Below are 13,193 nucleotides of genomic sequence, written 5' to 3' on the forward strand. Positions count from 1 at the left end.
CCCTCCCTTCCTTCCTTCCTTCCTTCCTTGTCTTTTCTCTTTTCTTTCTTTCTTTTTCTTTCCTTTTCTTGTTAAACAATTTCATATCTACACTAGGTGGCAGTAGATAAAAGAGAATGAAATGTTTGCAAGCAGTCTCTTTGGGCAGCTAGTCTAAGATGGAAGGGAAAGAGGTCATCCTCAGGTCTGTCTGTGCCTTAACACTGGCTTCAGGGCTATAGGATGAGGCCCTGCATCCTGCTCTGTGGAACAGCCAGGAAGGAACACAGGCATTGACGAACCAAAGGGATAGCTCCTCTTTCTCCCCCTGAAAGTTCTAATTCTTTACTGTAGCGTGTGGATTACATGTGTACCTCTGTCTCTAACACAATTGGCTGGATAATTATAAAAGCTTCTTATTATTTCTGAAACTATAACGATATCCATCAAACATGTTAAGTGCTTTTAAAATCATTCTACCCCTCTAACTTCGGGTGCAGCCCTTATCACTGCAGTCCAGGACTGTTAGTGTCCTCACTATTATCCCTTCTTTATTCTTGCCACTCGACTTGTCTCTGTTTGATTAACCTTTCTAAAGCAGATTTTATTCTCCAATTTTTCTGTGCCTTCACTGTTTGACCCCTGTCAACTCTTCAGTTGCTACCCTGTGTAAAAATTGTGACAGCATTCACCTCTCTGTTCAGAAATGCTTTCTACCTCATCATTGTGTCTGTTTTTGTTTGGTTTTGAAACCTTTAACAGAGCTATGGTAAGTTCTGTGTCCTCCACAGGAAGCCTTTCTCACTAGGTGCTACCGTGTCATCCTCGTAGTTAGTTCTCCAGTACACTTATTGTTGGCATCATCCATTCCACACCAAGTTCTGCTACCTTTGTTCCCCTTTGTTCATTTCTTTGTATTCATAATGTTTAAAAAAATACTTGATGTGTGTTTTGTTGTGTTTTTTTTTTTTTTTTGGCCCTCTCCAATTCAGAAATAACCTTCCTCAGAAGCAGTAGCCACTCTAGTTAATTACTCTTTTTCTTTCTTTCTTTTTCCTTTATTTACTGTATATATGGTTGAATCTATAATTAGGTATTATTTAGTTTTTGATGGTTTTAAACTTGACATAAATGTAATCATACTGAATATATTTTTCGGTGTCCTGTGCTTTCATTTAACATTAAAATCCAGAGATTCATATATGTTTACTCTGAATTCATGCGTTCGTGTGTTGGTGCACATAGTTGTCCTCTATTACTTTCACTGCTTTGTGGACTTCCAGTGAGTTCACCACAGTAATAACTCCCACAATGTATGCGTCAACCCTACTGTTGATAAACATTTGGGGATTTCTGGTTGTGGGTTTTTTGTTTTAGTTTTTGTCATTACAAGTAATACTGATATAACTCGAGCTTTGTAGTTTTTGCAGTTTAATAGATGTCAAGCGGTAATTGCTTTAATCTTTTCTAATCACTAATGTTTTTGAAAATCTCTTCATATGCTAGTTAACTGTTACATTTTCTATAATTTTTTTTCTTGGGATTTCTGTTTTATACACATTGATTTATATGTTTTTCTTATGTATTTTGCATATTTGTCCTTTTTTTAGTTTTAGACATCATATTACCTCCTTCTGTTCCATTATCTGATTGTTAACTTTGTTGTGTTCATTTTTAAACAGAAATTCTTACTTTTCATATAATCAGATGCATTGATTTTTTTTCCCCTTTTTCCTTCTGATTTTGCTTTTGCAGTTTTTGTTTAAAATATCCTAGGCCCTGGCCGGTTGGCTCAGTGGTAGAGTGTCGGCCCAGCATGTGGAAGTTCCGGGTTTGATGCCTATCAAGGCACACAGGAGAAGCACCCATCTGCTTCTCCACCCTCCCCCTCTCCTTCCTCTCTCTCTCTCTCTTCCCCTCCCACAACCAGTGCTCCATTGGAGCAAAGTTGGATGGGGTGCTGAGGATGGCTCCATGGCCTCTGCCTCAGGCACTAATATGGCTCTGGCTACAGTGGAGCAATGCCCCAGATGGGCAGAGCATCGCCCCCTGGTGGGCATGCCGGGTAGATCCCGATCAGGTGCATGCAGGAGTCTGTCTGACTGCCTTCCTGCTTCTAACTTCAGAAAAATCCAAAAACGGGGAAAAAAAAGATGTCCTTTGCAACCCTGTGCCACAAAGATATTCTTATACATTTATATTATTAACTTTATAATTTTAATATAACATTTAGTTTATCTGCTGCCCACCTTTATATGTGGTATATTAGTCAGGAAACCCTATAGTGAGCCAGTTTACTCAACTGTAAATCATCTCCCCTCTATTGATTTGAGGTCTTATTTTCCTTTTATATTTATTTTCCATATACATAGGGCTCTCTGCTCCTGAGCTCCTTACATTATCACTTTCTTTAGTGTCTATGTGAGTTCTATTTTCCCATCTAGGTTTTACTCATCTGCATATGTTTACTCTGATGTATTTAAATCTTTTATGGTATTGTAAATGATATCTTTTTTAAATTTATACTTTTAACTGTTGAAATCCAGACATACAATTGATTTTGAACTAATTTTCAGTTTAGTAAATTCAGTTATTAGTTCTAATGAGTAACAGTAGATTCTTTGGGTATTTCCTAACAGATAATTACATATAATGACAATTTTATTTCTTCTGTTCCAATTCTTACATCTTTACTTTTCTTGTCTTAATAAACTGGCTAGGATTATTTTCTGTATCTTTTGAAGTGGGTCAGTTTGTTTTAAACATCCCTTTATAGGCAAATTGTAGTAATTTTCTAATGTAAAATTCACTGTATATTTCTGGAACAAATTCAGCTTGGTCATGATGATTTTATATATTGATAAATTTGATAGGCTAATATTTTGTTTAAAATTCTTGCATGCATGTTAGCGAATACACCAGTATACTTACTTTAACTTTGGAGTATGTTAGGAAACACACTCTATATTAACTTTTCTTATGTGTACATGCAGATTAACCCAAAGCTTGAGGTGATCGACTTGCAGACCTCTAGTCCTCCTGTTGTGGATGTCTTTTCTTTTGATTCTACCACAGTAAGTTTTCTTAGACATTGAAATGGCATTTAATTGTTTTGCACAATCCATTTTTCTTAAAAAGTGTATGGGAAGGGAGATAAAAAGTGGCTAAATAGCCTAACATTTGGGCATAGGAAAAAAAACCTGTGTACAAAAAGTCATATTTGCAATGTGTCAATATAGCCACAAGGGGGGAGCAGCAGAATTTTCAGAAAAGCTTTCTTTTTTTTTTTTAATTTTTTCTTTACAGGGACAGAGAGAGAGAGAGTGACTCAGAGAGAGGGATATATAGGGACAGGCAGACAGGAACGGAAAGAGATGAGAAGCACCAATCATCAGTCTTTCGTTGCGACACTTTAGTTGTTCATTGATTGCTTTCTCATATGTGCCTTGACCGTGGGCCTTCAGCAGACCGAGGAACCCCTTGCTTGAGCCAGTGACCTTGGGTCTAAGCTGGTGAGCATTTTTTTATTTTGCTCAAGCCAGATGAGCCCGCGCTCAAACTGGCAACCTCAGGGTCTCGAACCTGGGTCCTCGGCATCCCAGGCCAACACTCTATCCACTGCGCTACCGCCTGGTCAGGCCAGAAAAGCTTTCTTTTTGAGGACCTGCTCAGTCTATAATCCATACTCACTGTTTCATCTCCTCACAAGGTGCCACCCAGATGACATTGTACTTGCTGTCACAGAATACACCTTCTTCTTTGTTACTTACCTTTCGATGGTCTTAAACTGACTCGTAGTCTTCTCCTTAAAAGCAGATTATATAATCCCTACTGGTAGATTATATAGACATTCAGAAGTATTTCTGATCTTTGCAGTTTTGTTTGTAAAAAAGTTCCATACAAATAATTATTAACTTATTTTGTTCAGAGTCTAACTGAGAGTCTCCGTCTTTCAATGTGAGATTTTAAGCGTTGAAAGGCAGATTATTATTGTCATCAATTCTGTTCGCCAGCACAAACTAGTCATAAGAACAGATGAGAGGAATGGCATGGTCTTTGGTGACACTGCTGTGATGTCACTACTGAGGGGCATGCTGCTGAAATTCACAAATTCTGGTGAGTGGGGTTTGGCCCCTGTAGTAAGAGGAGCAAAATGAGGTGGTTTTGAGATGTGCTGCCTTCTTATGAGGTCATCAGTAGACTGAAATTGGGTGTTCTTGACATGGAAGAGTGCACATCATCAGAAACCTTTGGTCCACACCTTGCGACTCACTCTCCCTGCCAGTACCCTGAAGCTTTGCAAAACTGCATGACCCGAGGAGTCCAGATATTCATGATGGACTGCGTGCTATAGAGGTGGACATTACTGTCAGCTAGCGATTGATAGCATGGTGCTGGTCCTTGGATGGTAATCCAGAGGTGCCAAAGTCAACGAGCTCATGTTACAGGACCCTAACTGGGAATACAGTGTATGTGGAACGTCTACAGGACAATTCTGTATAATAAACATATGACAGGTTTGCAGTTGTGATACAGAACAGAATAATAAGACTGAAGAGTATAATTATTACCCACATAAGGATAATATTAGGTTATATTATAGGAAAGTGCCATTTTGTAGGCAAAATGGTCTAATATCAGTGATTTCCCATGGTTCAACCCAATATGTAAACTGTAAAAGGAAGACTCTACTGTTACTATGAGTTGTGTACTTGATGCCACCCACATTTAAAAAATGAAACACACAAGACAACACAGGGAGACAAAAACTTGTTTGCTGTAAATTGGTTTGGGATAGACATATGAAGTCCAATCTAGGTAGATTCTTTTGTAATCTGAAAGGTTCACTGCTTGCCTCCAGGCAAAGTATATGGACTCCTGATCTTATATATTTTACTAGGGCATTTTCTGAAGGAACAGATGCTCATAGAGCATTTAGATTTTTATAAAGAACATCTCAAGTGCTTTCCTTTAAAATTCTTTTTCTTAAAATTTTTCCTTTTCTTTTTTACTTTTTAAAGTTTTTCTGTATTCCCATCTCTCTTACCTCCTCTCCCTTGGCAACTATCAGCTCATTTTCTATACTTGTGGGTCTGTTTCTGTTTTGTTTATCATTTACTTTGCTTCTTTTAGATTTTGTATCTAAGTGACACCATGTACACTCAGGAGTTGTCTTTCTCTGTCTGACTGACTTTACTTTGCATGATACCCTCCAGGTCCATCCATGTTGCCGCAAATATCAAAATGTTATTCTTTTTCATTGCTGAATAGTAGTGCAGTGTGTGTGTGTGTGTGTGTGTGTGTGTGTGTGTGTGAGTGTGTGTGTGTGTGTGTGTGTGTGTTTTCTTCATTTACCTATTGAAGGACATCTAGGTTGCTTCCATATCTTGGCTGTTATGCTACAGTGAACATAGGGGTACATGTATCTTTTCAAATTAGTGTTTTTGTTTCACCTGGATAAAAACTCAGAAGTGGAATTGCTGGATCATATGGCAGCTCTGTTCTTACTGTTTTAGGCATACAGAAATTAGGCATACAGTGTAACTGTTTTTATAAATCTCCATACTGTTTTCTATAGTGGTTACATTAATTTACAAATCCATCCACAGTGCATGAGGGCTCCCTTTCCTCCACATCCTCCCAGCACTTATCTGTTGGTTTATTGATGATAGCCATTCGGACAGGTATGAGGTGTTATCTTATATTTAATTTGCATTTCTCTGATGATTAGTAATGTTGAGCATCTTTTCATATGTTTATGGCCATCTGTATGTCCTCTTAGGAGAAATATTTATTCATGTTCTTTCAGCCCACTTTAAATTGGAATATTTTTGTTTGTTTTTGGTGTTCAGTTGTATGAGTTCTATATATATTTTGGGTATTAACTCCTTATTGAATATATCCTTTGGAAATATCTTTTCCTGTTCAATAAGTTGTCTCTCCATTGTGCATATATATCATATTTTTAGCTCATTGATAATATAATTGGTTAGAAAACTAAAATGAAATCACTTTTAACTGTTTGCCTTCCCATTACTCTACTGGTAAGTAATTCTCAATCTGTAGTCTCCTCTATGCCTGGGCTGTTTTCCTTTTGCTTCTGCACAACAAATCAGACACAGTTGTGAAGGAGATGTTTTTCTACTCTGACATGAAGCACAATTGAATTAAATATTTGTGGTGTGAACTTTGCCTGTGATTATAATTTTAAAATCCAGAGAAATATTGGAATTCAATACAGTAAAAGCAGTGTTTAAAAGGAGTTTTGATTTTTGTCATTGTGGTTGCTGTTTATTTTGGGATTTGTTTGTTTGGTAGAAAGTTTCCTTAGAAATTCATTTCATCAAGATGAGACATAAAATGATTACTCTTTAAACCTTTATTTTGTCAAATTTCTTAGGATAAACACAGGTTTGCTGTGGTGTAAGAAACATTTTGCTTCTGTTTCTGCTTTGGCTTGACTTAATATTATGTGCAAGATGATTTATAGATCTAAGTGTATTTATATTTTATCCACGCTTTGATGCCCTCTTACTCCTCAGAAGAAATTAGGCATACAGTGTAACAGTTGGTATCTTTGCCGCTTGCACTTGTGTCTCTAATTTCAGGCAGGCAATTTGATACAGTATTTTGGGATCAAACTGTTACCAATCTGCATTTTAGGGCTTTGTTTTAAGATAGTTGTTTTTGTGAAGGCATATACTGATTGATGGTCATATAGAGTTTAATAATAATACATATAGATATAGTTTTAAATCTTCTGATTGTATTGTCATTTATTACATACTGATTTTCTAATTATTTAGTTAAAGATCCCATTGAATCTTTTACTGTTTTCATTTACAATGAGACCAGGGTTTTGTCATCAAAATTGTACAAGGGCATTTAACATTCTCTGCACTTGGGGATGATGCTTTAATCAACCAAGCTCTCTGGCCAGCGCGTATTTAACATTCTCATCGACATGCTGTAGCTACATAAGATGTTCCGGTACCACCCCCATCCCGTCCAAAAGGCAAGCGGCGAGATTGGAATTTCTCTTCTGTGTCCTAATATGAAGTGTTTTTTAAAAAAATACTGAGTGTAAACAAGATTCATTCATAATACTCTGGGATTATTAAAATACTTTTTAAAAATTTTAGATAAACCATATTCCTAAATTTTGCAGTAATAATTTTGTTACTTGTCCCTAAAAATGAACAAATGAAATTGATGCCCTTGCCAGTGTTACTCTGATCGTCAGGTGCTGTGCCCCCTCGGGGAATCGTGCCGTGTTCTCAGCTTCCTTCTGGCAAGAATGAATGCGAATGTAATGTGTACACCTGTCTTTAGAATCCGTGACAGCATTTCAGGTCAAATCAATTCTTTACAATAAACTGAGAATTTGTAATTACTTCATAGAAAGATATCAATGTCCACAGTGTTTTGCTGCTCGTCAATCAAAATACTTATAGCCATACTACATGAAGGCATTATATGAGGTGCTGAGAGAATTCTGGCTACCTGACCTCAAACCAACAGCCTGACCTGGCCGGATAGCTCAGTTGGTTTGAGAGTCATCCCAAGACATAGAGGTTGTGGGTTCGATCCCCAGTCAGGGCTCTTACAGGAACAGACCAGTGTTTCTGTCTCCTTCTGTCCCTTTCTCTCTCTTTAAAACAATAAATAAAGTTTAAAAGAAGAGAAAGGAAAAAAACTTACAGGCTAGCCAGATGGAAGTATAGTATAAATGGCAGTTTTAATATACTAGATGCTAAGTGCACATGATTGTCAAATGAAAGGTTAATGGGAATGTTCAGAAAATATCATTAACGGGCTAGATGAAACCAGAGGACTTGTCTAGAAGAAAAATTTTGTCCAGTTCTTGACCCAACCAGAGATGGGTAGAATTTTGATAGGGACATTCTAGGTGGAGACAGCAAGTAGATGCCCCAGAGATAATTGAAAAGGCAATTTGTACCGTGGTAATCAAAGCACATCAGTCTAGTCTGGGGTCTTTAAGTCGCCTAACTCAGTAGCCAGCACATGTGGTGGAATGCAGGGAACACGGCACTCACACATTTTTGACTCTGAATCAAAAATTCTTGAGTAACTATTCTGTGCCACTTACTGTTCTTGATTTTAGAAAAAGTAAACGACAAAAACACCTGCCTAGAGAAGCCTACATTCTACATTCCAGGGGGAGGGCGGGAGCAAGCTATTCATAGATTTAAAAAAACAGACTATATAGTATAGTAGACCAAAAATTGCAAAGGTGCAGAAAACAAGATAGTAAGAGGGGTTTTCAATAGAAAGACCAACACCTGTCACATTAGTGGTGACATTTGAGAAAAGAACTGAAGGAATGAAGGGAAGAGGTCATGTGACTATCTGGAAAGGACAGATGGGTGGGAGCAATGCTGGAAGGCCGGATGCAGAGTGAGCTAGGGGTCCCGGGGGTTTCCTTCAGAGGAGCGACATGGTCTGACATGTTTTTTGTTTTGTTTTTTTAGAGAAAGGGACACACAGAAAGGGACAGACAGACAGAAAGGAAGAGAGACGAAAGCATCAACTCATAGTTGCGGAACATTAGTTGTTCATTGATTGCTTTGTCATTTGTGCCTTGATGGGGGTGGGGGCTCCAGACGGGCCAGTGACCCCTTGCTCAAGCCAGTGACCTTGGGGTCATGTCTATGATCCCATGCTTAAGCCAGCAACCCCTTGTTCAAACTGGGGAGCCCGCACTCAAGCTGGCAACCTCAGGGTTTCAAAGCTGGGTCCTCAGGGTCCCAGGCTGATGCTCTGTCCACTGTACCACTGCCTGGTCAGGTGGTCTGACAGATTCACTTTGGCTACTGTGTTGAGAATAGACTTGGGTGGTGGTCGAAGGGAAACAGACAAATAGAGAGCTAGTGAAATAATTAGACAAGAAGTAATGGTTGCTTGACGTGGGATTCTGGATGTATTTTGAAGGCAGAGCCAAAAGGATTTCCTGAAACAGATTGAATGTCAGCTGTGGGATTCCCTAAATCCTTTCCCCAGGGACAGTAAGGTGTGGCCCTGAGTAATCTCGAGCTGGCTGAGATCAACTCCTGGTCTGCATTGTTTTTGCCAGTAGGGTTACTGAGAGAAAAAAGAACTGTGGTGGTTTCTGTCTTTTCTAGGGTCAGTACGGAGAGCGGCTGAGTTAGTGCCAGACCCTCCGCTGTTTCTGTGACCAGGGAGGTGTGGGGCTAACACGCACTCTTTCCTGGGTCCGTTTCAGTTCACATTTTTCCAGCAAAGTGTATTGGTTTCCCTTTTGGAAAGATTTTAATATAATCCTATTTTAGGAAGAAAAAGGTTATATACTTTAATGGAAGTTGTCATATGGAACATATCATCTGAAAATTATTAATATATTGACAAAATATACGGACAAAGAAGAGTAAACTTGCAGATACAGAGAGAATCTCTTCACGGATGTTGTGGCAACCGTTTGTCCTGGTTGCTAAACAACATTGCATAACTAGTTCAGTTATTCCAGTTCCTAACTGCTTATGTAAGCAAAGATTTGGAAAGACTTACTTGAAAGAACACAGTGTATGTAAACCCAAGTATCTTAAAACTAGAATTTATAACTTTGAAAGTATAAGATGGCAGTGTGCAATTAATTGTCCCCAGACTCCCATTTCCTGTCCAAATCCTGTGCACAGACCTTCTGCTCTCTCTACGTCTCTGTGTGCTAACATTCCTGGATTCACATATAAACAGTCTCTATATTTGAAGGTAGATGAGGTTCTTTTTTAAATTTCTGAATTTGCAACAGTTTATAAAATGGCATTTAATTTGTAAGTTTAGTGCATATGGGTTCTGCAGTTAGGTGTTTGTAACTTTGTTGCTGCTCACTAAGTTTTAGGAAACCTGTGGGTGGGTATCTTTAGGCATTGGGTCAGTGCCCTTGAGGTATCGCCGCTGGCTCCTTCTCTAAGCTTTTAAAAGAAACAAGCATGGGCATTCGTAGAATCTGCCTCTGGATTCACCACTAGCTGGTGGCTTCCATAATTTATCCTCCTTTTATTAAAAGACTCTTAGTCTTCATTTCAAACAATAGTGAATATGTCAAGTGATTAGATACAGTACTTTTTTTTACCCACTGACTCAAAAAGTTAAGTGTACTGCTAAAATGCTTCGTTAGGAATAAAAGAGGAATTCTTATCAGAGTTGAGAAATAATTTAAAAACTGACAAGGAAAACTCAGATGTTCTAAATTAAATGACGGCAGCCAGAGAATGAGATGCAGAGCAGTTAGGTGCTTTGTTTGCCTGGCAATAGCTGGCAGCCCGCCAGCAAAAGCGGCCCACGTTCCTGATTGTGGGTCGGGATTCTGGTTAACTTCCCGGCGGCTCCATCCACAACTGTCTAGAAGAGAAGAGCCAGGCGCCGCTGGACCCCAGGAGCCTCGGCTTCTTACTTAGACATGAACTTTCCAGGTTGAGCAACCAGGCCAAAGGGAGCAGCCACTCCTTCCTTAGGGACTCTGCGCCTGTCCCTGAGCGAGCCGTGCCTCACCTGATCCTGTCCCCTCATCTGTAGCCGATGTAAATTCTTTCAAAGTGACGCATGGCTTCCTCTCCCAAACCGTAGTGCGTAAAAGTGCCCCCTCCTCCAGGACAGTCGGCACGCTGGCCTTTTCCACCAGGCACTGCTGCTGCTGGTGGGTTAGCCCTCCTGTCTCAGGACCCGGTCCTTAATGGCTCAGTAAACCCTCTCTTTTAAAAAGGCTTTCAGCCATGGAAGTTAAGTTTTCGTGTTGAACCAATTGCCCTCTGAAATGGTAAGAAACGAGGCAATTAAGTTGTCAGAGTTGGCCCTGGCCAGTTGGCTCAGTGGTAGAGAGTCGGCCAGCATGTGAAAGTCCCAAGTTGGATTCCTGGTCAGGGCACACAGGAGAAGCGCCCATCTGCTTCTCTACCTCTCCCCACTTCTCTCTCTCTCTCTTCCTCTCCTGCAGCCATGGCTCCATTGGTTCCGGCTTATTGGCCCCAAGCGTTTAGGATGGCTCTACCTCAGGCACTAAAAACAGCAAGCATAGCCCCAGATGGGCGGAGCATCAGCCCCAGATAGGGGTTGCCAGGTGGATCCCATTCGGGAGCATGCGGGAGTCTATCCCTCTATCTCCCTTCCTCTAACTTGGAAAAAGAAGAAGAAAAAATTGTCAAAGCCATTTTAAAAATAAGACATACATAATTAAGTAAAAGATGAAAAGTACATTTTCACATTTCCTACCATTTAAAAATAGAAACATAACATTTATATATTGTTCAGATACAAATTATTTTAGAGATAAGAGAGAAAATATTAGAGATGGGAAGAGACAATTTCCAAATTAGTGTATCCTTGCTTTTGAAGGGTATCAGGGTCCTTATGTTAAAAATACCGATGGTAGTGAATGTGATAACTGACTGTTGGGCAAGTGAGTTTGTAAAATTTGTATTTTTTGAGTTTGTTCACTTTTATTGTTAAAAAATGGCACTAGGCAGCCACGTGTGTGCTTTCCCTCAGAGCAGGGCAGTTGATTGCAAATTGTGGATTGCATTCCTGCTTGGGAAGGGCCACTGTTTTGCTAATGTTTGCTGGAGGAGGGGTCTTTGTGGACCCAGGTAGTTTTTTAGAAGGAGAAGAAAAAAGGAGAGAAGCCAAGATGGCAGGGTGCTGAAGCAGAAGCCAGTTGGTACAGAGAGAAGGGAGAAGGGAGAAGGTGTGCAGATGGGGAACCAGAGCTGAGGGGCTTTGGGAGCCCTACTGAGGCTTGTGGGGGCTTTGATTTTAGGAAGAAGCAGAGAAGATTCTCCTGGTTGTGTAACCAGAGAATATGTCAGGGTTTTGGAAGCTCAGAATGAGAGGGAAGCATTTTCCCTGTGTGTTTGCTGTTGGTCGGTGCAAGACTTTAGTAAAGGAATGGCCCACCATTTTTTGGCTCCACTGTTTCTTTACCATCTGTCCAAATTCAGTGAGAACCTGCGTGTGAATGGCCATGATGTTGGCAGCCACTGGCTATACACTAACCTTTGCAAAAAATATTTGAGGATTATAAATTTTAAAAAACAAGTAAAACTTTTTAGTCTGTTAAAGGAACATGGATTTATTTGTTTGTTTTTGTTTTTAAAAGCTAGAGATCTGGAGATCTATAATATTTACTGTATGGGCAGTTGTCGCGATGGCCGTCGTGGCAGGCAGGCGCAGGTTCCCATTAGACTCGGGCAGATGGTAAAGAAACAGTGGAGCCAGAGGATGGTGGGTCATTCCTTTATTCTAGCCTCGCACTGGGCCAGCAAATAAAGCACACACAGAGGGAAAACCCTTTCTTTTCCATTCAGGGCTCCCAAAGCCACTAACTCATCTGGATTTTCCTATCCCACCAGCTCAGTCACCTCTGGTTTCCCATCTGCCAACATGGCTTCTAACTGTGCAAAACTTTCCTTCCCTTCCATCTTGGCTCCTTCTTCCTCTTCTCCTTCTTAAAAACTACCTGGGCCCACAAAGACCCCTCCCTCCAGCAAACATTAGCAAAACAATGGCCCTTCCCAACTAGGAATATAATCCGCAATTTGCAATCAACTGCCCTGCATTGAGGGCAAGCGCGGCGCGCGCGCGCACACACACACACACACACACACACACAGTTGCCCAGCGTCATTTTTAACAATAAAAGTGAGCAAACTCAGAAATACAGACTTTACAAACTCATTTGCCCAAACTTTACTAAGATAGTACCACTGTCATAAGAGATTAATAGTGTAGGTCAGAGGCTTTCTTATTTCTTCCAAATAAGATACACTTTTTAATAAAAATAGAAATGATTACTAAGTTTCGTGTTTGACTTAGCCATACTGAAATTTTTTTTATTAATTTGAGCTTCATTTCCTTTATTTTTTTGTTTATTACAGAGACAGAGAGAGAGTAAGAGAGAGGGATAGACAGGGACAGACAGACAGGAACGGAGAGATGAGAAGTATCAATTATCAGTTTTTCGTTAGCATTGCAACACTTTAGTTGTTTATTGATTGGTTTCTCATATATGCCTTGACCGCGGGCCTTCAGCAGACCGAGTTACCCCTTGCTTGAGCCAGCAACCTTGGGTCCAAGCTGGTGAGCTTTTGCTCAAACCAGATGAGCCCAGGCTCAAGCTGGCAACCTCGGGATCTTGAACCTGGGTCCTCGGCATCCCAGTCCCACACTCTATCCACTGTGCC

The 13,193-nt window shown here is 40.1% G+C and overlaps 1 protein-coding gene across 5 annotated transcripts in view; it reads left to right on the top strand.

Annotated features, from left to right (window-relative positions):
- The window catches only part of POC1B (POC1 centriolar protein B), a 120,983-nt gene that overhangs the window by 73,476 nt on the left and 34,314 nt on the right, over positions 1-13,193 (top strand). For 4 of the 5 annotated variants that reach the window (XM_066368663.1, XM_066368659.1, XM_066368664.1 and 1 more), the window contains one exon: positions 2,973-3,053. The exons of the other annotated variant lie outside the window; for it this stretch is intronic. In XM_066368663.1, the coding sequence (XP_066224760.1) occupies positions 2,973-3,053 (81 nt within the window). The remainder of the gene's footprint in view (positions 1-2,972; positions 3,054-13,193) is intronic. 5 annotated transcript variants of the gene reach the window in all.

This window comes from Saccopteryx leptura, chromosome 2 (genome assembly GCF_036850995.1).
Source record: "Saccopteryx leptura isolate mSacLep1 chromosome 2, mSacLep1_pri_phased_curated, whole genome shotgun sequence".
Taxonomy (NCBI): domain Eukaryota; kingdom Metazoa; phylum Chordata; class Mammalia; order Chiroptera; family Emballonuridae; genus Saccopteryx; species Saccopteryx leptura.